Source organism: Arvicanthis niloticus, chromosome 30, assembly GCF_011762505.2.
Source record: "Arvicanthis niloticus isolate mArvNil1 chromosome 30, mArvNil1.pat.X, whole genome shotgun sequence".
Taxonomy (NCBI): Eukaryota; Metazoa; Chordata; class Mammalia; order Rodentia; family Muridae; genus Arvicanthis; species Arvicanthis niloticus.
This window is the reverse complement of record NC_133438.1, coordinates 20185381-20212162: the sequence shown is the minus strand read 5'-3', so window position 1 is coordinate 20212162 and position 26782 is coordinate 20185381. Positions and strand designations below refer to the sequence as shown.

Here is a 26782-nt window from a genome sequence, read left to right as displayed (position 1 = left end):
ACAGGGAGGGGACCAGCTGTTTACTATTTGCTACCTATTACTATCTACCCCCTAATGTAGTGAGTCTCAGATATGCTGGGGATGTGCCCGCCCAGCAGGTGACTGGCACAAGCGACCAGGCCCCTCCCTGCCCTCTGTCCTCGGATCGCGGTGAATTCCCTAGGGCAGAGCTTGGCTGGCAGCCAGCGACAGATCCCCACCTTTGGATGAAGCCTGGTACCCCAGGTTCTCCTGGGCGCTAGGTAGGCGGCCAGGCCCGCCCCCACCCCAGGGATCCCCGGTTGGTGGGCGCTCCTGACCCGGCGGGCGTGGCAACAGGCGTGGCGGCGAGGCTGACGTGGCCCGTGGCGTGGAGCGGGCGTGATTCATCAGCGGCCGCCGAGAGCGATGGGGACGGGTGTCGAGGCCTCCTAGGTGCGCCCCCTGCGCGATTTCGGGGTCGGTGGCCTGGCTCTGGGAAGGCCAAGATGGAAGAGATCCTGAGGAAGCTGCAGAGAGACGCATCCGGGAGCAAATACAAAGCCATCAAAGAGAGCTGCACCTGGGCGCTGGGTAAGCGAGGGAGATGCACGGGAGCCGAGGGGGTGAGCGGGGGACACCTGCTCCCGAATCACACGCTCCTCAGGGCTCCTGGGCAGGAGGGACTGTCACCGAGTATGGGTTATAGCTGTTGCCTCGGAGAATTAATGCGGGGTATGAAAATCTTGGCTCAGCGTGGGCATCCAGCTGTCTCCATCTGGTCCCCTTACCGCTTCCCAAACCTCTATGGGAACCGTTGTCTTTGGCGGGAGGCAGCCCCATTCCTGGTCCCTAGAGCCCATAGACAAGGGTTCCCCATAGCCAAGTTAGGACCTCCAGCTTGTGCAAAATCAGGGCCCTGGCTTCCAGGGGTATGGAAGAAAAAAAGGAAGTTAATTAAAGCAACAGCCCTCTTCTCAAACACTGGTGAGTGGAACCAGGAAGGAAGGCTTGTTTAATTTGACTTTGCTGACAGAGGCCACCTTGCTAAATATTCACTTTTATGGCTATTGTGCATGGAAAATAACAGCCTGGGGGAACTGCAGTTCTGTTACTGTCTTGCCCTCAGACAGGTGGGCTTTTAGTTGTGTGAGCTGTGCTAAAATTCAAATTAGTTCCTGGTCACAAACGAGCATTTCCCATCATGTAGGGCTGCAGTCCTCAACATCAGAAAATAAACGGGATGACATATCAATTAGGCAAGACCAAGGCACTGAGAATCTGAGAAGCGGGAGGACTGAACTGCACTAGACAGACAGCTCTGTGAGACCCTTGCTTTACCAGAGCCTGTGTGTTAGGCCTTGGTAACCAGCTTAAAAAAAAAAAAAAAAAAAAAAAAAAAAAAAAAAAAAAAAAAAAAAAAAAAAACAGAACCCCTTCTCTTGAAATAAAAACCTATCAGCTCTTGTCATGATTCTGTGCTATGTGCAACCTAGAAAAAAAAAAAAAAAAAAAAGGACACAGAATGCCATTAGTTGGTGGCAGAATTCTGATAGTGTTTTAGGTCATGCTGTTCTAATGGAAGGTCTTAATTCACATGTTTGTGCACACATGTGTGTCTGTGTCTCTCTGTGTAGACAATTGTAGCAGCACCATCCTTTGTTTAATCTCCGCATATCCCTAAATTGTCTCAGTTATTGCCCAGGGAGTTTTATCTTGTAGGTAGAACTAGTGCTTGGCCATTTTAGTTTCATGTTAAATGAAAATGAACTAGCTGTCTGAGAAGCAGCAAGGCTGTCAAAGCCGCGGTAAGGTTTCAGTGTGGCCGTTATCGTTCGGTGTTCAGCAGTGATTCCAGGCTGGATTCCCAAATGCCTCTCTAATGAAGGGTCACAGATGGCTGGGTAACATAATAAAGCAGGGCCTGGCTGTGCATGAAATATACCATTCCTAGTGTTCATTATTAGTTTGCCATAAACGAAACGGATTGAGATAAACACAGAGGTGGAGAGTAACCCCGTGTTTTCCATACGTTGGAAATTCGATATTCAACATCTTGTGTTTAAACCACGGTCATCATTGAATTAGGCCCTCGAAGCTACTCGGGAAGCCCAGAGCTGAGGACAGGTAGATTTTCTGCGTCAAGTTCAGAATTCACCTTGACTATAAGACTAGATGAGGTGCCTTTTGCTGTTCAGTGATTACTCTGTAATTAGCATGAGGAGAGAGAAAGCTGTGGTGGTTAAACAATAGGTGGAACATTCCTCGATACACAGTAACAGCCGCAGCTGGAAAGCTGGAAGGCCAGGCCTAGGGTCTGAACACGGAGGTGGGGAGAAGGAAGGGAGGTTGAGTAGATTTTACTTAAAGAATGGGTAATCTTTCAGTTCTCTTATTTCTCTTCTATTTTTTTCATCATACATTTCAGACACTCCCTGTAGGGAAGAACAGTTTGTTGAAGGGGAGTGGGTTATGCAGTATAAACAAAGGCAGAGGAGGTAGGTTTTTGCTGTTTTCTACTTCCCTCCATATCCCACAGCCAAGGCAAGGCTTTTTACTAAAAAAAAACATTGGTCGGCGATCAGCCCTGGTATTTTTAAATAGAGTTAATGTTTAAATTTCTAAGAAAGGACTTAAGAATTCAGAGCAGGTCCCTTTCTTAATGCCCCACCAAGAGGTCCAGGGCCGGGTGGTAGTTAGAGCTGTGCCACTTTGTTGGCGACACCATGCACCATGCATGGCAGTTATTGTCCTTGCTCCTGATACTCTTCTGTCTGGAATTTCTTTCCAGATCCTTCAAGGCCTTACAGGAAGCTTTCACTGCCTGCCCCAGTAGAATCATTCACTTTGCTGGCTTAGAGCCCTGCCCTCCATACTCTCTTAGAGCACTTAGTACTTTAGACTTGGCACGTGCATACCTATGAAGGAAGGCTGATTGAGAAACATCTTGAGTTCAGGGACAAGGTATGCTAACGCTGACTCCCACCACACAGTTTTCTTGCTCCATCCGTGAAATGTTCATTAGAAGGATAGTGGGTTTTGGGTTGATGTGAAATTATAGTTTTAAGGACCTTGACTTGATCTTTGTGAATTGTCTGACATACTCTACATGGATTTTGGGGTCCATAAACTCAGACCATGTTACCCCCTACTTAGACTATGTTAGAAGGGGGGAGTAATCCTTATTCAGATTTTCAAGGGGGAAGCACAGTGTTGGAATTAGTTTCAGCTGCGGATTTGACAGAACCCTAGAGTCATCTGAGAAGAAGGGGCCTCAGCTGAAGAATTGCCTAGATCAGATTACTCTGTGACTATGCTCATGAGGCATTTTCTAATTGCTAATTGATACAGGGGGTTCCAGACCACTGTGAGATAGATACCTAGGCAGGTGAGACATGAGCTGTGTAGGAAAGGTAGCTGGATGTGAGCCTGCAACAACCTAAAAGGCAGCTTTCCTTTGTGGTGCTTTCTTCAAGCTCTTACTCTGGCCCCCTTCAATGATAGTCTGGAACCTGTAACCTGAAATAACCCCCCTCCTCTCCAAGTTGCTCTTGGTTGTGGTGTTTGTCATAGCAACAGAGATTACACTAGGACACACAGTCATCTTTCTTTAGAATATGATGGGACAGTCGTCATGAAAGAAAGGTCATCTCTAGACTAATAAGGTAAGCCGGAAGGAAGAATAATTGAGAATTAATTGAGAATAAGGATTACTCCCTTCTCCTAACACAGTCTAAGTAGGGGGTAAGATGGTCTAAGTTTATAGACAACCAAAATCTGTGTAGAGCACATCAAACAATTCACAAAGATCAAGTCAAGGTCCTTAAAACTGTATAATTTCATATCAACCCAAAACCCACTATCTTTCTAATGAACATCTCATAGATGGAACAAGTAAATTGTGTGGTGGGATCAGCTTTAACTTACCTTGTCCCTGAACTCAAGATATGTCTCAGTTAGCCTTCCCTCTGGCTTACCTTATTAGTATACAGAGATGACCTTTCTGTCTTGAGATAACTACTGTCCTATCATATTTTAAAGAAAGAATTTGTGTGTGGGGGGGGGGGGGTGAGACAAACTTTCTAGAAGCTGGTGTAATCACAGAGCTATGTTATAGCAAGACAAGACATTATGTGGCTACTCAGACATTATAAACAAATAAACAAACAAACAGAAACATCTGGGACCATCACAGCTAACCCAGTCCTTTGTTAACTGTCCTTTGCTTCACTGTAATGGTGCTTCTGTATCATTAGTCTGGCAGAATTGTCTGTTTCAATCTCAAAATTCCAGATAAGGACAGACAGTGGTAGTAAAGCCTACTCTCTGGGAAAGCCAGACCCTCTTCTCATGCCTGGATAATCCTCCCTTCATTAAAGCTCACCTGTAAGTTCAGCTACCTAAAATTGAAGGGTTGTAACTCAGAATCCTTCACTCTCTGTCTGCATAAAACTTCTCCCAAATTAGTTTGTGTCATCTTTCAATTATTTCTCTGATGGTGACACTAGTTAGAAGTTTCTACTACTTCTGAGACCTTCCCCACTTTCAGCAACACCTAGATCATCAAAGGCATAGTTCTAAACCTGTGGGTTGAGACTAACACAGGATCATAAAAACCCAAAGAAATTTACAATACAATTCATAACAATTTCAAAATCATAATTATAAAGTAGGTACAAAAATAATTTTATGACTGGGGGTCACCACAACATGAGGAACTGCATTAGGAAGGCTGAGAACCACTGATCTAAGGTGGGAAGAGATGGATGATACCATTTGCACCATATCAAGAGATAGGAGCCATTCTTTCCTTATACCAACTTTGGAAAGACTGGTCATCACCACATTTAGACCATATGGCTCTTTCAGTCACACCTGTGTGTGGTCCTTGGTCCATGGATTCTCAATGTGTCCTGAGTTATAATTGGATTAGACTTATACTATGAGGCAGTTGAATATCAGGGTTAAAGAAAGATGGTTTGCTTGGAGCAAACGTTGAGTATGGCTGAGAAAGCAGAAGGGATACTGGCCAATTAAATGAAAATCAGCAGAGTAGTGGCCCCTGTGAGCACAAGCACAGTATTTACAGCCTCCATGGATCCTGCATCTATATTTGAGGACACACTTTTAATTTATAAATATACCCTTACTAACCCCTGTGGTTTCAAATATTACTCACCCTTAATTTGTAAGAGTTACGTGTTAGTTTTCAGAATGTTGGAAAACATTAGACTAGTATAGAAGTGAATGTTATCTTACCACCCAGTGGTCACACTGTGTTACATTTGAAAGTTACCTTTTTTTGCAAAGGGATCATACTTCACATTTGTTTTAAAATGTAAGACTTTTCTTTAATGCATTTAACTTTTTCAATATTTACTTTATTTATATGGGGTGGGTGCAGAAGCCTGCATGTAGAAGTCAGACCTACTATGTGAGTTCTGGGAATTGAACTCACATTGTCAGGCTTGGTGGTAAGTGCATTGACCCATGAAATCAGCTTACTAGCCCCTTTAGTACATTTTTTTTTTTAAAAAAATAACATTTCATTCTGCTTTGTCACAATACCTCCAAAAATTAGTGGTTTTGATAGTTGCAGAATAAGTAGCAAGGACTAAGTATGCATTTTATTTTATTCTATGCTATGGAGACTCTTGTGTGCCAGTGATATGGTCTGAGTAAAAAGAGTACTCGTTTGTGGGGATGAGCTCAGGAGAGCCTGAAAGAACAGGGTTTCCTTCAGAACTAATAACTCCCAAGGATGGAACTGGCATTGAAAATCAGAAAGAGTGGTTGGGGGTTCTATCTTGGGAAGCACCATGCCCTCATTTTAAAATTTTTAATGTTCTACTTAAAACAGGGGACTGAGGAGGGATACATCTGAGACATAAAGGAAAAAGGAAATGAAATTAGAAGTGGACACTCCCACAGGGAGTGCTGCCATCTTTTCACTCCCTTCCCTTCTAGCTGCAGGTTTTCCCATAGGCAGCTTCCCACTGTCAGACTTCTCAGCATGTCTACAGGGAGTGTGCCCTTCTCTTTACTTCTACCATTCTGCCCTACCCTGATCTAACTCAGCTTCTACCAGAGACACCAGATGCCGCTGGGTGCTGGCTTTGCCTTGCTGCCACTGCCGCTTCCTGTAACACTGTGGTTCTTGAGCTACATCGTGTCAAGAGGAATTGAACTCATCCATTCCCACATTCCTGGTCCCTCAAATCCTAGGCCCAGGGCAATGAATTATGTCAACATCTCTTCTTGAGTGGCACAAAAGTGCTTGAAGTTAGCAAGACCCAAAGTGATCCTGCGAATTTCCTACTTCATCCTCAAACCTAACTCACTACCCTCTGATGTTTCTCGGTGTTCAGTTAGTACTGTCTCTTGTCCAGTTGCTTAATCCTGAGACAAGAGAGTTATCCTAGATGCCTCTGTAGTTTGTTGTCTAACCTGCTCTAAGTTCTGCTTCTATTTACCTCTCCAGCATGTCCACGTCTCTTTACCTCTATTGCCCACTCGATGGCCAAGGTTTCTTTCCAGCCACCCCTGGCCCACAGCTTCCTGTGTTCTCCTTCCTTGTTGCTTCTAGACTTTTTCAAGCTACCATCCAGGAAGTATCACCTGGGAAACCTAATCTGTTCATTCCATGCCAGGTGAACGGGCTGAATAACACCCATTAGTGTGAAACAGAACCCTCAGTGTGTTCTGCTAAGTCTCCTGTGGCCTGCCTCTACCTGTCTGGCAACTTCATCCCGCACCACCTTTCCTCTGACACTCTGAACTTCAGCCATAAGGACCTTCTTTCAGTGACTGATATATGCCCTCCTCCCTGTTACTTCTGTAACTCAGCCAATTCATAGTGAGCACCTACGGCATGCCAGGAGCCATACGCAGTGCACTTACTATAGTGAATAAAGACAAAAGAAAACAATAAAAATAAATAAATAAATAAAAATAGTGACAAAAGATCCCATTTACTGTTCATGGACTATTGCAAGGATGACAGCAAATGAGCAAGATAGTACAAATGTGTACGACAAATCAGATAGTAACAAAGCCCAGTGGAGACATAAAGTGGTACTTGAGACAGGAGGGCCTTGGAAGGAAAATAGAGTTGCCATCTCAGATTGTTTAGGGGAAGCTGTCTGGAAAGGGAGGTTGTGAGGAAGGCAAGCGTCTGGTGACTTGGGAAAGTGCAGGGTTGGTATGAACACAGGCCATCAAGTGGGCAATAGAGGTAAGGGGCAAAGCAAAGGATGCTGTAGTCGCCAGGTGTGAGAAGGGGAGAGACAGACTAGTGCCCTCATGAAGCAGTGACAATGTTTGGGATCCAATGAGTGCTTTCTTTTTCAAACATCTTATTGTGTTCTTATCCGTTTGTTTTGTAAGGGTCCTGGGGATCAACTATAAGTCATCAGAGTTTTAGCAGCAAATACTTTTATCTGCTACTGCGCTATCTCATTGGCCTTAATTTAAAACTGTTATGCCTTCATTGCGTCTACTTACTGGTATGTTTATTTGGTTTTGAGTTAGGATTTCACTCTGTTGTCCAGGGTGGTCGGTAACTCTTGGGCCTAAGGGATCCTGCTGTCTCAGTGTCCCCAGTATCTGGGACTACAGGTGTGCACCTACCATGTTGAACTAAGTTTTTGTTTTTTTTGTTTGTTTGTTTGTTTTTTGTTTTTTGTTGTTGTTGTTTTTTTTGTGTGTGTGTGTGTTTTGAATTCATTATGCTTTCTTGGAAAACCTTCTTCTTACCTTGCAGTCATGCTCAGTTTTAGCACTTCCTAGAGGGATCCCTGATCCCTGATCCCTGATCCCCATCCATAGAAGAGCCATCTGATGCCTACTTTGACTAATGCCCAGATTTTCCATCTTGGCATTTGCCACAGTTTGAAACTGGAGTGTATGCTCTGAATTCTCTGACAAACTATTCTCACCCATTACATGGCCTGAAATCCAGTTAGTCTGTCAAGGAGACAGGAGCTGTCACTGACATCTAAGGCCACCATCAGGCTTCTGATGTCTGTGATTTCATTAGCTCTCCATAAGAATCTTATGGGGCAGATGGTAGTTACCTCCCTTTTGAGGTGGGGAAACTGGGTGTAGATCAGTGGTTGGAAAATTGCTCTGCCTCAAGGGAAAGAGAGAGGAGAGAGAAGAGGAGAGAAGAGAGAAGAGAGAAGAGAGAAGAAAGAGAGAAGAGAGAAGAGAGAAGAGAGAAGAGAGAAGAGAGAAGAGAGAAGAGAGGAGAGAGAAGCAGACACAGAGACAGACACAGACAGACACAGAGAGTGTTAGAGAGAGAGAGAGAGAGAGAGAGAGAGAGAGAGAGAGAAACAGAGAGAGACAGAGAGAGAATGAGAATGTACTATAGAGATGAGGAGACAGAAGCTTGGACCTGGGTGACTTGTTCCATCCCACAAAATAGTATGGAGCCTGAGAGGATGGTTCTCTCTGCTTTCTTGTTGGTGTTTCTGTGGTACTCCTTCCTGCAGTGCTACTCTGTCCTATTTTTCAGAGCAGCACTTGGAAGACACTCTTGGACATATTTCAGGGCCTGGCTTCTTTGTTCTTTCAGCAATTGACTTGAATTCCACCCTTGTCCTGCTTACCTGGAATAGATGGGTCTCTGCTCATGGCAACTGTGTGGCTGGCTGCCCCCACCCCTCGCTACCCTTTTGTTAAAAGTGATGCTGAGGATTGAACCCAGAGTCTTTCATGCTGGGCAAGCCCTCTCTCACAGAGTGATTTCCTGGATCTCTTTCCTCTTCTGGCTCACTCAGCTTTTGTAGATCAGGCAGTGAACTGAAGATATATCCCTGCCTCTGGAGAGAACACAATGCTTGCTTGTCTGGTCTCATTTCTCCTTGACAAGCAGCACTGACTTGCCCTCAGCACTGCTCCCTGTCACACTAATTGCTGGGCTGTGCTAACCTGTGTGACCCTTTGAGCTACCCCCAGAACCTGCATTTCATGTCTTCATTTTCTTGTCATCCTGTCCCAGCCTTAACTCTGACCTCACTCCCCCTCTTTCCCTGCTGGGCCTCATCTCTGAGGCACCATTGACTCTACTCAGCTTGACTTTCTGTTTTGCTGATGAGTCACTTTTCTCAAATCTAGGATTTTCGCTCCATTGGCTACAGTAGTTCTGATTTTATCCTGCTGGGTCCTATTAGTACTGACTATAAGGAACATATTTGGTTTCTTGTTCTTTCTGATCTCTTAGTGGGGTGGAGGGGCTTGTCTGTCCTCTCCCAAGGGAAGTAATTCAAATGGACAAATCTTGTTGACTCTGAATGGTGAAGCTGATCACCTTGATCCAGGTGGAGACAAGTTGTAATTATTACAGTACAACAGTTTTGGAGGGGATTTAATAATTAGCTTTTTATTGTGTATACAATTAGAGTCAGTAGTCGTGTGATTTATCCACAAACCGTAGCAAAGTTTTGAGTATCGGGCTTGATTATGAGATTTGAGGATGAGCTTACTTGCGACGTGATTAAATAAACAGTACAATCTACCATGTCACAAACATGTGTGGGTAACATGGAAGTCTCTACAACACATAAGTCTAGAACAGGTATGAACAGGAGAAGAAATGGATTTGCTTTAAAGACAGAAACACAATTCTTGTTCAATCTACTTGAATGAAAATACTCCCAATAAACCACGGTGTCCTGCTTACATAGCAAACACACTCTATAGAAAAATGTAACTTCAGTATTTCTCATAATATTAAGAGAAAACCCAGAAAGGGCAAAAGTGCTTTAATAATAGAAGAACTGCTAAATAAAACACCACATGTTCTCTAAGGCGCCTGTGAACTTGAAAGTCTTCACAAGTATGAGTTTATTTACCAAGAGATTAAAATGCTTCAACCAGACAGCTCTTGTTTCTTTTATGGGAGAATGTAGCATGTCGGTCTATGGTAGGTACAATGAATTGGCATTCTGGCTTAGGTTAAGGATTTAGTTATTTATTCCTTGCCACTAACAGGAAAATGTGGCCTAGTTTTTAATCACCTCTTTCCCAATAATGAAGTGAGATCCATTGTAGGGAAAGAATTTTAAAATAAAGATGACTGAGAAGTAGTTTCTGTTTTTCAAGGGGGAACAAAAGCCACTGGTGTCTTCAGAGAGTATAGAGATTTTAATATTTAGATATCATAGTTTTTGAATATCTACTTGTAATTCTTCAATTTTCTTTTACAGAAACCCTAGGTGGCCTGGACACTGTTCTGAAGATCCCTCCCCACTTGTTGAGGTAAGAAATGGCGACTGTAATGCAGCAGGAACAAAAATCGCCTTCTGTGGTTTCCTAAAGGCTGGATCACCTTGTTGGTTTATAGCAGTTAAGTGTTGCCTAGTTTTTATCTTGTGTTGTTGGTTTGTTTGGTGTCAAACAATGTAGGATATTTCATGAGGGGAGCAAAATCGGGGGCTTAATACATTTTTATCTGTGGAGTGAATGAATGAAGTCCGTGATAGTAAGATGGCGAGTGAGCAGAAGGATGCAACGAGGCAAGAGGAGAAATGACCCAAGCTAATATGAAAGAGGGACGTGGAACAAAACCTTCCAGTGAAGCACAGATAACAGTGTGTTCTCTGGGAAATGCAGCCAGTCCTACCAGCTGGAGTGGGTTTCCTTTTTCTCCCCAGCCTTAGCAGGACACCTTTCTGATGGCAATCTGAAGTCACCTGCAGCGGCTCTGAGACACAAGCCTATTTCTACATCTGATTTGAGCCGCAATAACTTTGTCGTAGTGATTTCCCATCATGTTTCACTGTTACTCTTCTGCTTGATAGAGAAAGGCAGAGCTGGTACCATCCTGGTCTGCTCTGGTGAGTTTCCTAGGATGTGAAACCATTGTAGCTCCACAGAGAACTGTGAAAATGCCGGTCTGTAGGTATAAGAGAGGATAAGAAACAAGAAACACATCTTTGTGCAATTTGAGTAATTTTTACTTCTTGACTTTCAGCAAACTTGAAGGAGACCTAATCCAGCTATAAGATGACAGATGAAAATATCTTTTGATAAGCTACCTTCATTTCACATAAAACATACATAAAAGGTCTTATTGTTTACATCCATAAGATAACAATGATCTAAAACTGATGCCATGCCAGGGTTTATCACAGACAGTGGGTAATACTCATCCATAGATAAATGGACTAATTGAAGGATCAACCAACCCTATCTATTCCATTAGAAAACATTTTCAATAGAATTGCTTTTTTCGTGTTAACAATATTAACATTCTTATAAATAATTGTTATTGTTCTTTGGATCAATCATGTACATTAATAATGATAGCTCAAACTGAAAGGAAATCGAACACTTTTAAGCCCTATAGTCCCAGAACGTTTTTAAAAATATCATTTTATGCATACCTTGTTACAAAAAGCATAATATGGAGATTCATAAAAGCCTTTCAATCATTAACTCATATTATATTTTAAAAATTCTGTGGGTGAAATAGAATAGAAATGTGAGTTCAAGGAGAAAAGGAAAACAATGGGGACTTTTTTATTGTTAAGGATAAACTTGTTCTCTTATTTTCGGTGGTTTAAAGTACTTTTCAGGTTGCTGTAGTGTATAGAATTCATTAGATACATTTAAAAGATGATATGTTTTAAATGAAAATTTAAAGAATTCCAATATGCAGCAACTATAACCTTCATAATTAAAATTATACTGGAAAAAAATCTTAATTTTAAAATACATGGAAACAAAATCTTAAAATTTTTCTTAGTAACCATATAAGCAAAAAAAAAAAAAAAAAAAAAAAATCATCCTGACCACTGTTCTGAAGATTGTTTTTCAAACCAAAGTATTATTTAATCTGAAAATAATATGTGGTTCTGGGTCTGTGGTAGCAGCTCAACTTTCAGGGTAAGAACAGCAGATAACAATGGCCATAGAGCAGGGGTCTAGTCTGCCCTGTCCATAGGCAGCTGTGGAGCCCATGAGATGCCTCAGTAGATAATGACCCCAGACTGAGGGCCTGAATTGTATCTCCAGGATCTACATGTGGAAGGAGAGGACCAGTTTCACAAAGCTGTCCTCCAACTTCACCCATGCATCAAGACACATACATGTACACACACACACACACCAGTACCACCACCACCACACCACCAACAACAACCAAATTGTAATAAAAGGTAACTGATATTTTCGTCATGAGTTGCAGGGGAGCACATGAGTTGGAGACAGTACCCTTTTATTGGTCTTAAAGACATGTGTTTGGTTCTCCTTTGTCCAGTGGTGTTTACCTGCATTTCATAGCTAGCTGACCATTTTGTATACCTAGGAGATGGTTACAGAATTTGAGGAAAGAGTTCCAAAGGATAAATTGTGGATGAATATGTCTATAAAAGACTTAACCTAGAGTCATCATTACTAGGAGTATAATTCAAAGTATTTAATCTGATGACAGAGATCTACACCATCATATTTGTATATAGAAGCATCTGCAATACTATATTTTATATGCACAGTAAAGACTGCCAAACATTGTTGTGCAAGGCACTGAACCATATGAACAAGATATGTCAGATAGCTCATGTCAGAGATTTTTTTATTCTGGAAGGGGAGAATGAGGACAACCATGGCAACACTGTTACATAGGTTGAATTTATTATAGACTTTCAGACTTGTATAAGGAGGCTTCTGTGAGTCACAGTAATGGAGCCTTTCCAAGCCTCTTATAGAACAAAGGAGGAAGCCGTGATTACAGCAAGGATGAATTATGGAATCAACAACAGTGTGAATAACTATGCAGTGTTATTCTTAGGGAAGTGATACGATGAGCTGTAACAGAGGCTATTAACTCTGATTCCGTTCTTCTTTAATGTGTAGATTGATTGATCTGCTAGTAACTCTGATGTTCCCTTTTTGCTGTTGTTTTTGCTTTTATTGACTGATGAATAATTTTTGAGACGGCATTCCTTAAAAACTTGTTTTGGATGGGGTTACAGGGAATCATTCAAATGCCAAACACTTTCGCTATTCGGGGCTTTGTTTTTATGTCTCAACTGATTGCTTTCATGTTAAATATATGAACATTCTAATAAATAATTACAAATATGGCTTTGATCATTTGTGCATATTAGTTGTGACAGCTCAAATCAGATACATACTGAAGTCTTGAGAGACTCGTGTTGTGTTATCCTCCCCAACTTGAGTAATTGCTTTTAAAGACCTCTCATACAAGTCTGAGTGCAAATTAATATGCATGATTTAAGTGATTGGTGAATGCATAGTACGTTTTAGGGGAGGAACACCCTATGGAAATTAAGGAGTCATCAGGAGACACTGCCTATGCAGGAAGGTGCAATGAACACATCCTTTGGACTGTCTCCCAAATGTGTTAGTAGAGGATCATTTTCATCTTATTCTTGCCATCAGTCTTACTTTTGACCTTAGGGATGAGCATTCAGGGTCCCTGACTTTCCATGTAATGTCTGCAGTCTCCTCCCCTTTGTGCCCCACTACCTCTTCTTGAACTCAAGGTCCTACCTGTGTTTGTGGAAGGTTGCATAAAGCCTATCAACTAAGATTCTATTGCAGTGTCCCTTTACTCAAGAGGCCATCCATAGTGCATGCTATGGATGCTATAGGGTCACCATCTCCAGGTCTTCCCTGCTTTACAAATAGGTTTTTTTCCTATTAGTAACTGCATAAAATACTTCCGACCAGGTCAAAATGCCACTCATAGTCACTGATTATATTGTAGGTTGTAGTGAGAATTATGGCCTCGTTAGAAACACAGAAATATTACATGAATGTGTTTTCATTTTAAACCCAGATGTGGGATGTGGGGCTGTTTCATATCGTCCACAGCAGATGACTATGGTTTGCCCCATGCTCTAGCAGGGGTGTGATTTTGACAGGTACAAATAGTTACTGTAAATTTTGTAACATTTGTGTAACATTTGTTATTCTGGAAACTTTTCAGAAGGTATATAAATACTAGGGCCCTGAGAGTTGGGGAGCCGTTGGTGGGTTGTTGGTTAGTTACTCTTGGTTTGTTAAGTAATCATGGGCAAAGAAGAGATTAGATATCCTGATGGCAAGATTAAACTTGCCCCCAAGGAACTCAATGTCCCAATCAGCAAGATGTAGTCTAACAATAACAATACCCCTTTCACCTCTATTTTTTTTTCTCTCCCTTCTAGTGTTAGGAGGTTGAAAGGGTGGAAGGAGAAAGGACCCACAAGGTAGCCAAAAGTCTGGCTACATTGGGATCTACTTTTTAACCCAATTATTAAACAGACCTGAAAGTTAGTATTAAAGCTACTACCATTAGTTTGGTCATATCACAGAGCAAACTAGTGGTAGTTTTAACGGTAACTTTCAGAACCAGTGGTAGCCTTAACTAGAAGGGGATACCTAGCTTAAGCCCCCTTCATGAAGGTGTCATGCCTTCAACAATGTTTAGCTTCTTGCAAATAACTGTTACCCTTTTCTGGTGGCACACGACTACTTAACAAATCACAACCAACCAACAACCCACCAACAGTTTCCCAACTCTTAGGGTCTTAGCTTTTATATTCTCTCTGAAGGCTCCCCAGACTTCCAAATGTCACATACTCACAAGTTCTTATGAGGGCTTGGCTATTCACTTACCTGAATATTCAGATACTCTGTCTTAGCTGAAAAATTTCAGACTTTACAACTTTCTTTTCTGGGCAGGAGCTCATGCCTGAAACATGGGCCTTTTATTAGAATTTTATTTGTTATTTGTAACGGTTGCTTCCCCCAGATCGGTCTTGATCTGTAGGCCGTTCCCTGGGGTTGTTCTTATCAGAGAGACTTTCCCAGTGTCCTCTGCCCCTTAGTGCTTTGACACTCCATCTGCCCAGTCTCTCTTCTTTTCAATGGATTGCAGACCCCATATTTGGGTAGCAGTGAATTTTAACACTCTGTGTGTGAATCTATATAACTATTTAAATAAGCCCAGATACCTCAGGACTCTATTACATTGGTGGACCTGGCTGATTTTCAGACTTCCAATCCTATCTTGCTTGTCAGATTTCCACAGGGATTCTCTTATCTGAGGATCAGACCAAGTTAGACAGTTAGATCCTGTCTTTAAAAGATTTTTAAATTATAATTTTTGGGTTAATCTTGATTTTTATGTGGAATATTAAATTTTAGTTTCCTGAGATGTTAGTGATTGTGTCTAAGGGTAGTGTAAAGGTTTTCACTCCTCTAAGTCTGATCTTGCCGTCTTGCTGCCAGGAAGATTCCACAGCTACTGGGTGTCCACTTTCTTGGTGGACGACCTTCTGCAACCATGTTTAGTAAAACGTCCTGCCCCTTGTGGTATTTTTAGGCACTTCCCAGTTTTTACTACATTTATATCTGAGAGCCACTCCTAAGTTGAAATAAAGCATTCTTGCCATGAGTGATCATGGTGGTTTGAATAGGTTTGGGTCCCGTAGATTCGTATGTTTGAATCCTTGGCCACAGGGAGTGGCACTAGTAAGAGGTGTAGCCTTACTGGAGGAAGTGTGGCCTTGTTGGAGAAAGCACATCACTGTGTAAGTGGGCTTTGAGGCCTTCTATTCTCAGGCTCTGCCCAGTATGGAATCTTGTCTCCTCCTGGCTACCTGTAGAACACAGTCTCCTGGCTTCCTTTGGATCAAGATGTAGACCTCTCAGCTCCTCCAGCACACATCTGTCTGAATGCTGGCATGCTTCCTGTTATACTGATGATAGACCAAAGCTCTGAAACCGTTTTCATCCAGCCCCAATTAAATGGTTTTCTTTTATAAAAGTGGCCTTGGTCGTGGTGTCTCTTCACATCAATGAAACCCTAAGACAATGATCTATATTTTATGTACCAGAGCTGAGACTTGAACAACTGGTCTAGAAGTGCTTGGTTTACAATCCATTGTAATATCCCCTTTGCATGAGGCTCTGAAATAGTGAGGCGCATTCAAGCTGCACTCTTCATTAAGGCCGGTTGTTGTACACTGGTTATAGCCTTTCTTTATTATTTTGTTGTCCTTGAAGAATTGCTCAGATCTTTCTTCACCCTGGCAGATATAAATGTTCCCTCTCCTCTGATCCTCATTATCCTCTTGTTGTAATTCCGCCATGGAATTTATCTGCCACATCATAAGTTATTTAGGGGGTTCAGTGATCAGTTCCTATGATCAAGAATTCATCGTTTTTGTGCCCTCCAGTTTAGTGCCCGGTGAACCTTTGGGGGATTGAAATGGCCTCTCCAAATTTCTCCTTATTCATTCCAGGGACTGTGTGTGTGTTTCATCTCCTAGATTCCTTCTTAAAAGATATTTTGGGGGAAAATCTCCAATAGAATCAAATCTTAGCTCTGGTAATGGACCTTTTAATATCTTACTGAATAAGCATATCTCAAAGAATAGTTTCAGAAACCTAATACCTAACTCACTGACCCCAGCTAGTATAGATTTAGACCTCTTGCCTTCTACTTGATCCAAAAAAAAGCCCTGACCAATGCAATGTGTCTTAGTGATGGGGTGGGAGTGGTAGTTGTCAGGACCCTAATCCATATTTCATGCCAGAGAAGGCTGAGTATAAACTCTTTAGTTCTTATTAGGTCTCAAAGAGAAATTCTTGGCCTCCTGAAGTTTTTTTTGCTTTTCTTTTAACATTGGATCATAAATCAAATACTTCTAGACCAGTTGTTCTGGCCTCAGCTGCTTTGGTATATGAAACACAGGGCACCTCCAGCAGATACACCTTATTTCAACTTATGAATGGCTCTAGAATAGAAGTGGGGTGGGGCGAGGACTGGAAAGTACCCAACCCAACCCCCAACATGAATTCCATGTGTAGTATTTCTGATTTTAAAGAAGAATAAAGGGCCTAAACTCCTATCCTATTAAAATACAAACGTTTCTTTTTCTTATAGTCCAAGGTACTTATAACGTACTGTCTAGCTGAGATAAGACTGTCAAGAAAACCCTCAAGCTGTTTTGTTAAAAGGCAACCATCGGTAGCAGCCCTTTGGTTGGCATTATGCAGTACCCCATTGAGGAAAATGCAGCCATTTCTCTGGCTTTAGCTCAGCTTCCATTTTACTTTCCTTCTCCATGATTCTTTGGAACCAACATTAGCTTAGTTACTTTCTCCTGCCAGGTTTATTACTACAAGAACTCTTTTAGCCTTTCTTCCTGTTTGTCCTGTGTATTTTCCACACTACCTCTTCCTGAAGCCTTCTGCTTCAGTGTGCCTATTAGGTTCTGACTTACCCTGCAGCTAATATGCTTACACACACATCCCTCCTTATCTTGTCTTAGGAACCTATTGGTCTTTCATCCAGGGGAAAGAGTGTTTGGTCAGCATTTTTGCTTGGAAAGATCCATCCATCATAGCTCTCCGTTCTTGGTACTGTTTCCTTTTAATTGCTTTTGTGCTATGTTGACCCATTTAATTTTAGTCCTGTACTTTGAGCCCTGGAGTAACTGCTCCATGGTTCGTGACATATTTTGTTTTGTTTTATTTTTAGTTTTGACTGGGAACGCCTACCTGCGTCAACTGGGAAGGACCATGACTTAAAATGGCAACAGAAATCTCTGCAGCTACTGTGGGGAGGCAGTTCTGATCCTGTCAGTGTAGTCCCTGCCCCTTTCCCCTTTCTTTTTTCTTCTTACATCTGTGTATGCACGACAATCTGAAGGCAACCTCGGGTGTTGGCTCCCATCTTCCACCTTGTTTGTGACAGTGTCTCTTGTTTTGCCACTGAGTGTGACTGAGTAGCTGTCTCACAAACTTCTGGAGACTCTCATCCTCACCTTGCCGTAGGAGTGTCTGGAATCAGAGATAAGTGAAACCACTTCTGGCTCTCTATAGGCTCTGTGGATCTGGACACTGGTCATCAGTCATGCTTGGATAGCAAGATGCTTTACCTACTGAGCCATCTTGCCAACCCCTAGTCCCTGCCTTTCTTATGTAGTGAAGAGGTGCTCATTGACTCTTGTCACCTCCTACTGTAGAGCAGAGGAAGCAGAGGATGCTGGGTAGGATCCCAGGCTAGGCCAGCAGCTCTGATAGCTAAAGAGTAAATATTAGCATATGTGTAGAGCAGGAGTGGCTACAAGACCCCTGTACTATTCCAGGTAGATTACAGGCAGCTGCACTTCTGGGTAGAAGCCCATTGCCATAATGTCTCCTCTCATGCTTGCTACCACTTCCTTTCTTCACTGCCACAACTCACTTCTCTTTGTAGAGTCACACAAATGTAAATGTGGTTGGGCTTTATTGAGCCCAGCTCTGTTGAGTTTTGCTGGCTTTTTACCAGGAGGAAATATATATATATATATATATATATATATATATATATATATATATATATATATGGAACTTTAAGAACTATTGGTTGTTCTAAGCCTGGCTGATTTTCTGTTTTGGGAGAATTATTGATCGAAGTATGAAGAGGAATGTGAGGAGAAATTGTCTGCTTTGTTGGGGAACAGTGGGAAGCCTTTCAATAAAATCTTGTTATGAAAAAGTCTAGCACCCCAAAGCAGTTTGTGCTAAACAGGTGAGTAAAATGACTTCTCAGTGTTGGGCACAAATGACTCACATGCAAGAACAAAGCATTCAGGGAGGTCTTTAGGCATGCTGACGCTGAAACCTGTCTTCTAAATCAGATCTGATTGCTTCTTTCTCTTTCCCATCCCTTTGGAAGAAGGAGTATTCCTGTCACCTTTGACTTAACTTATGTGACAACACTAGACATGTTCTGATGTTTAGGCAGCTTCTTCCCTGAATATCTGTCAGTGGCAAACAGGTCCTGATGGTTTTTACATTCTGTTCCCTTCGATAAGCAAAACTGCAATTAGCCTCAATTATAAGTTTTGGCTCATAGCCCAAACTCAAAGCACTTTTTAAAGCGATGCAGTCTTTACTGGTTGAAGCAATAAAGTGCAGATGTCACACAAGCTAAGATGGAAGAATTATCAGCTTTGGCAAGGATCTTAGGAGGAAGCCATGGGTACTCATCCTTTCTTTATAACCAATGTTTGATGCTTTTGTAACAATTTGTTGTTAAATGGATGCCTTCTTGAGAGGAAATATAGCCTCCTGTTGAAAAAAATGTGAATTTTTATTTCTTAACCCTTTTCATGTCACTTGTATAGGGTAAGATTTGTGCTGTGTCAGTTCTTCTATGACCATTTTTCATAATTGTATAGGTTATTTAGAACATCCTTGATTTAATTTCAAAGTGTGCCTCTGAGAATTTGCTTTTATCCATAGAAGTGGGTTCTAATGCGTGTGACACTGAGTCCATCAGTTCCATGTTGTCATTTGTCTCTCTCTTCTTCACTCTTTTGGGCACAGTCTTTTGTAGACACCTGTTACAAAGACTAGAATTATGCCTTGTTTCCTGGGAAATTTTTATTAAACATTTTATTTTTATCTTCTCGTACTTTTATTTTATTGCATATTTAGATATAGATGAAATGTGTGCATGTGTATATGTGTGTCCATGCATTCTGGTGCATGTATGTGCTTGTGCATGCATCTGTATCGGTCTCAGTGTCTTAGTGGTATTGTGTAGCTACAAAAAGGCTTAATGTCTTTTTTCAAGGTGAGTGCCATGTATTTGATGCCAATCTCACTTTTCCTATCTTAGAGTCTGAGTTGTATTAAAATGTTATTTCTTAATGTGCTCAATAGGTCACATTTTTCCATCTAAGTTTGGGGCGTATTAGAACACAAGCTCCCGATTTTCAAACTTAGCTATCATTTTGGGGACCCTTTTAGGTGCTATGAATGCTGACTCCCTGGCCCAGTAAGATAGTCTAAACTCTGAGGTTCAGTGAACCATAGAGCTAAAGTGGGGAAAGAGACTCAGGACAGCTAGACACCAAAAGGCCCGTTGCTAAGGACTGCAAGATAATACCTCTTCCATGGTTTATCATACAGGCCTATCTGTCTGTCTAACCCCTCCTTCCCTCTTTTAATGGAAAAACAAAGATCTAGAGAACTTAATTTCATATGGAAAATTATTTGATGGTGAAGCACCATTCATGAATTTTTTTTTTCTTGGAAAATGTGTTATTTTGCCACCTCTAATGAGCACAATATAATGTTCTGATGTGGAAATATGCATTTTCATACCATTTATCAAGACAAATTTCAGTGCAATCTTTAAGGAACCAGAGCTTTAAAAGAGTGTCCTGTATTCAGACCAAGAGGCAAGTCATGAATTATTAGAGTGATCAAGATGTGTGTGAGTGTGTGTGCGCGCGTGTGTGTGTGCGTGCGCGTGTGTGTGTGTGTGAGCGTGTGTGTGTGTGTGTGTGTGTGTGTGTGTGCGCGCGCGCGTGCACGCACTCGCGCTTTACCAGAAAATGACCAAAATAGACGTTTCCTCTTCAGAAGACAGAAGAATCCCCAAGATGAAAGGAATTCTGGTCTAGAATTGATGTGAATACCCACTGGGAAGGCCTGCGAATTTATGTAGTTAAGTAACCCTGACTTCTCCAGACTTCTGCTGCCTTGACCCTGGGAAGAGGCTATGGTGGCAATTCAAAGCACTCCAACAGTAGGGTTGAGTGCAGCTACAGACTTAGTGAGAGAAGCCTTAGGCAGGCTCATTTTTAGGCCATAGCTGAGGAAATGCATCTAGAATACATTATATTTTTTTGCTGGAGCAAACTTAGTTTTTCACTCAAATGAAATCCAGAGGAAATTATTATATTTAAAAGATTTTTTTTTCCTTCTCTGACACTATAACTTCTCAGTTGCTTGCTTTCTGTTGTAAACCCAATTTTGTTTTTTTCTATATTTACCAGCTGGGAGAAAACTCTTAAAACACAAAAGGGTTTTTGTGTGTAGATCTCAGAGGCAGCTGTGGGGAATAAGCCAGGAAGCTGTGTGCAGTGGACACTGTATCACAGAGGTGCAGCCAAAATGGAAAGGGCAGGGGGTGGGGTCTGAGTATAGGGGATCCCATCACCAAGCACTGGAGAAAGCTGCCAGATTTACCACCAGATTTTTGGTTAAACCCTAAAAGAAAGCTAGCTGTGGAAAATAAGACTAGTAACATGGTATTTGTTGGAAATGTAAAAGGAAGCCTTGGTGGGTTTCAGACAGTGAAATATATAGATACAACTTGAAGTCAATGGAATATTTGGCTTCCTTCAATGGTGGGCTATAATCTGTAACCTATACAAACCTTTTCCTTAACAAATTGCTTTTGGCCAGTGTTTTATTATAACAGTGGAAAGCAAATAAAAGGATGTCCATGTCACAATAAAAAAAAATATGTATGTGTGCTCTAGAAACCCACAGCTGCAGGATGCACACTTGTTGCTTTAATGTATGACCCAAGACATTATTCATCCAGGGTGTCCCAGGAACTAGAATGTTGGACACTTCTGGATGAATGAAATTATCTTGATGGCCTGCTCCCAGTTACTTTTTTAATTTCCTCTATAGGGTAAGGAATTGGTTCTAGAGTAAATGTTTGACATTTCTGCTCAAACAGGGAGGAGCACTGAGCCATCTCTGGCATATATGAGGTATGAGTCTTAGATGTAGCATAATAACAGTCTCTCTTCTCCCTCCCTCCCCAGCCATGTGGCTAAATGCACATATGTATGCATCCATATGAAACAGACTTGTCCGATTTACTTGAATAACCTATTGACTTCTGTTCTCTCCCACTTAAATCCAATATTCACCTCTTGATGGTCACAGTCTCTAATACAATACAACCCATAATACTGAAAGCTGCCAGTTACAATGTGTTACTCTTTATTGAGACTTCTGCCAGTAACATCACATGTTGTACTGTTCAGCTTCACAATGGGTACAATGATTACTCGTATCTGAGTTTTAATGAGAACTTTAAAGCTTGAGTAGAAAAAAATCATCAGCTTGAGATCTGGCAACTAAAACACAGTATCATTTCAGGCACAAGTGTGACTGTCGTTGCATTCTGTGTGGCCACGAAAGTGTTCGCTTATGTTCGAAAATGCTGGTTGAAGTATTTAAGTTGCAAATCCATTCCACTGTATAATAGGAAGCCTAGGTAACAGTATTCCAATAAAATGGTACTTACTTAACTCACACCACACGACTGGCAGACTACAGGTAGTCTCGCAGCACTGGTAGTGTCCCAACCCCTTGGCTTATCATTGTATTTCCTTCTTTATAGCACAAACAGCTAGTGATGTTCCAGGTAACATCACTATATCTGAGTCAGAAAGTAGATGGGAAGACAAAAGGCAGAATGACAGTCCCAGACAAACAGGCCTAGTTCTGTCAAGAAGGAAGAAGTAGTTCCAGAGATGCAGAGATGCTGGACATGTAGGACTGTTGGGAAGCCGTAGGCCAGTGTTAGACGCAACTCACTAAGGTTGCGCCACTGAGTCATGATGGCCTGCTAATCAAATTTCTGAAAGCAAAGGAAATCGTCCCCATTGCACAAGTAAGGTAACCTGAACTGTGAACTAAGAATCCTAAGTAATTCAAGGGTGTGAACCAGGACCAGTAGCTCAATGATGTCTCATTTCCATGGGTTCCCATTTCCTGCGTGTACCTCAAGTTTGCTTCTAAAGTTCTTTCATATCTCAGTGCTCACTATAGAAATTCAGTAAAGAGCCAAGTCAGACAACACGGTTGTATCCTGTGGTTTTCGGCCAGGACAACATCATGGATCTCCTAGAGTTGGACTGACGTCCTTCTTAACAGACCTCCTCCACTTTCCAGAGTGTTCTGGCTCTCCTTAGACCTTCCATTTTAAACACAACCAGGGGACTCCTTACTTGAAACTCCTGGCCTCTAGGTGGATGTGCAAGCTGCTTAGCTACTCAGCAGAAGAAATCTCTGGTTTTCCAGGGACAACCTAGTAATTCTATGCTAATCATGATACTGGGTCCTTCTGTGTCCCTGGGGAGGCTAACACTACCCATTTGTTAGGAGGAGTAGCAATGAGTGAATGCCCCATGCACTTGAACGTGATTGTTTTCTAAAGTCATTATAACCGTGTTTATGTTCATCACCATCAGGGTAAGGAATGAGACCTGCATATGTATACACATGAACTCATACATACTTATACAGTCATACACAAACACAGATTATTGGATCTATTTGTTTTTCTTCAAACAGATGTCTAATGCAGACAAAGTCCTGTAGTCATATAATATTGGGTACCATTGTGAGTGTGAAAAAACAACATTTCGCTGATAAAACAGTGCCTTTGGGGTGATTGTGTCTAAGGCAAAAATATCCAACTTTTAACACTGAATTTCTATTGAGAACTTCTTGTCTTGAAATCAAATATTTCTGGGCCTGAGTCAGCTGTTTCTGGCACGTCTTCAGCTGACTTTACAGGCTAAAAGATGGAAGTATAGTGTGTGGTATGTTTAAACCAGGCGGCTAATAAGGAGCTAAGCCAACCCTTTGGGTCCTCCCGAACACCTATCTTTTAAATGTGCTTACTATACAGAATCTACAGAGATAGCCAAGATTTGGAATCCCCAAACATATTTTTGTATAAAGTGACAGTTTATGGAAAAATAAAGTTTTACATCATTGGTCTCTGATGTTTCTTGACAAAATAAATTATTTGGTGGGATTTACCTCTCTAATCATTGGCCGAGTTTCAATGTCTGAAAAAAGAAATCAGAACTTTTAATAGAGGACAGTAGCCATAACTTCACAATGTTAAAAGATCTGTTTGGTCTATGTTGACTTTAAGTTAATTAACAGAATGCATATATAAGTGATGTACACACACATATATATGCATATATAAACAGGCAATTTTCAGGAGGATCCCTAGGGATGCAGTGAGTATGAGCAGAAACATTCAGGAGAGCAGCACTTGTGAAGATAGACGAGTGAATACATTGAGAGGACAGTTTTACCGTGCTAAGCCTATGTTTGACAAATGGTTGCTAGCCATGAATGGTACAATTCCTCTTGACTTTAGAGCTAAAACTTGAGGTAGTATTCTTGGCCTTTCCACGTGTTCTTTTTTTTTTTTTTTTAGATATTTTATTTACACTTCAGATGCCATCCTCTTCCCCCCCCTTAGAAAACCCCTATCCCATGCCCCCTTTTCCTTTTTGCATTTATACATTTTTTTTAAAATAATGTTAATCATAAGCGTTATAAGTTTGGAATTGTTCAATCAGAGGTGTAACACACTGACCAACCTAGATATAACAACTATCTTTAACAGGTGGAGATACATGAATATCTGCCTCCCTATCTCCCCCCTCTTTCTCTCTTTCATCACCTAGCTTCTCCTCCTCCTCTTCTTACTCCTTTTCTTCCTCTCAGTACTCCTCCTACCTTAGCTCCTCCTACACATCACCCTTCCTGTTAAAATGAAACTTTTCTCTCAAAATACAATTAGAGCACAATTATGCCAATTTGTACCAGTGAGGTACAAGATAGTCCTAATACCCCGTCCATCCTTTTGTTGACTAACCAGCACCTCTGTCATCTATCCTAACTAAAACATTTAGTTCTGAACCTGGCTTTAGGATGAATGTCAGCTGACGACCATCCACTCAAATCTTTTCTCTTACGGTAAATAGCTATAAGTTTTCAACCCCTTCAGAAATTCAGAATGACTGAGTTAACTATACTTGTGGGAAGCACAAAGCATAGCTTCTAAAACTTAGCCAATTTATAGAGACCTCTGAACACCTGAAAAGCCCCTATACTACCGAACGTTGGAGCATCAAATCTTCAGCCTTCTGGCCCAGAATCATCTGACAGACCTTGGTGATGCAGGATTATTAAGGGCTGACTACTCTGTCTAGGCAGATATAATCAGTCGACTATTCTGCATGTGTGTCCTTTTCTGGACAGTAATTTGTCTGTAGATGGAGAGAGGCAATTCTTGCCTAGTGGCTGTTACCACACAACTGGCATAACTCCAAGGATGCTCAATTTCTTCTTCTTAGAATCCACGACAGGAAGCTGTCAGGAGCAGACAGGTCTCTAATCAATATGAACATTAATATATAAATATTTGTAGCGTCAGTTCTATGGACTTCTGATGTTTTGAAAACCAACTATCCATGTAAGGTAACCTGGACTGTTGTCTGTTCACTCCTCTCAGCTATTTCTAAATAAAATATGGAAAGCACCCTAACAATAAACTCAAAAATATGAATTTGCTATAGTCCCTTAACTCATAGGTTAACCGTCCCAAATCAGTTAAAAAAAGTTAAAAAAGGGCTAGGTCTAGGCATTGTATTCCTAAATGTGTTATACAGGCACAATGCCCATGAGCGTATTAATATTCATCTCATTTTTATATTAATAAGAGGCTTGTACCAATGAAAACCTTAAATTTGAGATCAAAGTAAATTTTGTACCATTTAAGAAATTATAACTTCATCTTGATATTAATTATACAGATTTCTACCAATTGGTTATGGCTATGCAATAAGTCCTAGCTGATCCCCCCTGTTCCAACAAAACCACTACTTGTCCCTAGAAAGACAGACCATTATTAACCACATTAGTCCCCAAGCTCAGGGAATATTGGCGCTGACTCTTCTTTAACTTCTTCAAGCTGATTAAGGGCATTGAGATTTTAGAAGAGGGGTGGGGGGAAGAATAAGTTGATAAGCCTCTGATGCTGTGTCTTCACTGAATCCAGATGGAATTCCAGGACATCAGAGGTTTGGGCAGGTCTGCTCAGTATGCTTGATGAGTAGATACACCAAGGCTGTGTATTCTGCAATATACAATTCTCAGAACAAGTTTTAGTATCAAGAAAAAAAAAATTTCCCACCCCCAGGGGGCTGACATTTTTTTTTAAAGATGTTGGTTCTGAAGACTTTTTTTTCTGCTTGTTAAAATTGGTTGTAGTATTTACATTTCAGATTTTATCCCCTTAGCCTACTTCCTCCCACCACCCAGAAACCTATCCCATCCCCCTCCTCATGCTTCTGAGGCAGTGAACGCACCTACCCCCCCCATCACTATCCCCTCCCTGCCCTCACATCCCCCCCCCACTGTGTGTTCATTTTTTTTTTAATGGGACCAAGAAACTCCTCTCCCACCTATGTCTGACAAGGCCATCCTCCCCTACATATACCTCTGGAGTCTTGGGTCCCTCCCTATGTGTTCCCAGGCTGGTGGTTTAGACCCTGGGGTGCTCTGGTTGTTTGGTATTGTTGCTTTCCACCTGGAGTCACTAACCCTTTCTGCTCCTTCAGTCCTCTCACTAAGTTCTCCATTGGGAAACCCCTGATCATATCAGCTTTCCACGTGTTCAAACTATCTTGACACTTAGCTTTTATATCTGAGGCTAAATTTAATGTCTCCGTGCTGATACGTTCATAGTTGTAGATAAAAGTCAATGAAAGAGTGACAGATATAGACTATTCTATTTTCTGGCCTCGTGTGCCTGCTCATCTTACATGGGAGTGTGTTATAGAGATGAAAGCAATTCTAGATTGCCCCCATCTCCAATTGGAGACTATTGTATTGGCTGTCAGAGTATACTGCTCTGCGGATAGGATAGACTAATTTAACAGAATATGTATGTTCATTATATTGGTCAACTCCTAGGCGCGCCACCTGTGTTTGTTTTTGTATTGTAGATGCCTTTGCCTCCCAGGTTAGCATGTATTCAAGGGAATATGAATATATTCCTTGAATCTGTTGCTATGCAAAGGATGAGACCCATTTGCTATATGGTCCTTACATTCTGATCTGGACTTTTCTGCTTAATAACTTTTCCCATGGATACGTGAGCCATGTGTTTATCTATGACATTGACCTGATAATGTTCTTGTTCAAGCTCTGGTGAGGAGTGAATGACGTGACTCTAAGAGACTGC

General features: G+C 41.5%; 1 protein-coding gene across 1 annotated transcript in view; it reads left to right on the top strand.

The window, feature by feature from the left end:
* The first annotated feature begins 337 nt into the window (after window positions 1-337).
* The window catches only part of Arfgef3 (ARFGEF family member 3), a 153685-nt gene continuing 127240 nt past the window's right edge, over window positions 338-26782 (top strand). The window contains exons 1-2 of the mRNA XM_076928042.1: window positions 338-552; window positions 10170-10221. Coding sequence (XP_076784157.1) covers window positions 468-552; window positions 10170-10221 — 137 coding nt within the window. The 5' untranslated portion in view covers window positions 338-467. The remainder of the gene's footprint in view (window positions 553-10169; window positions 10222-26782) is intronic.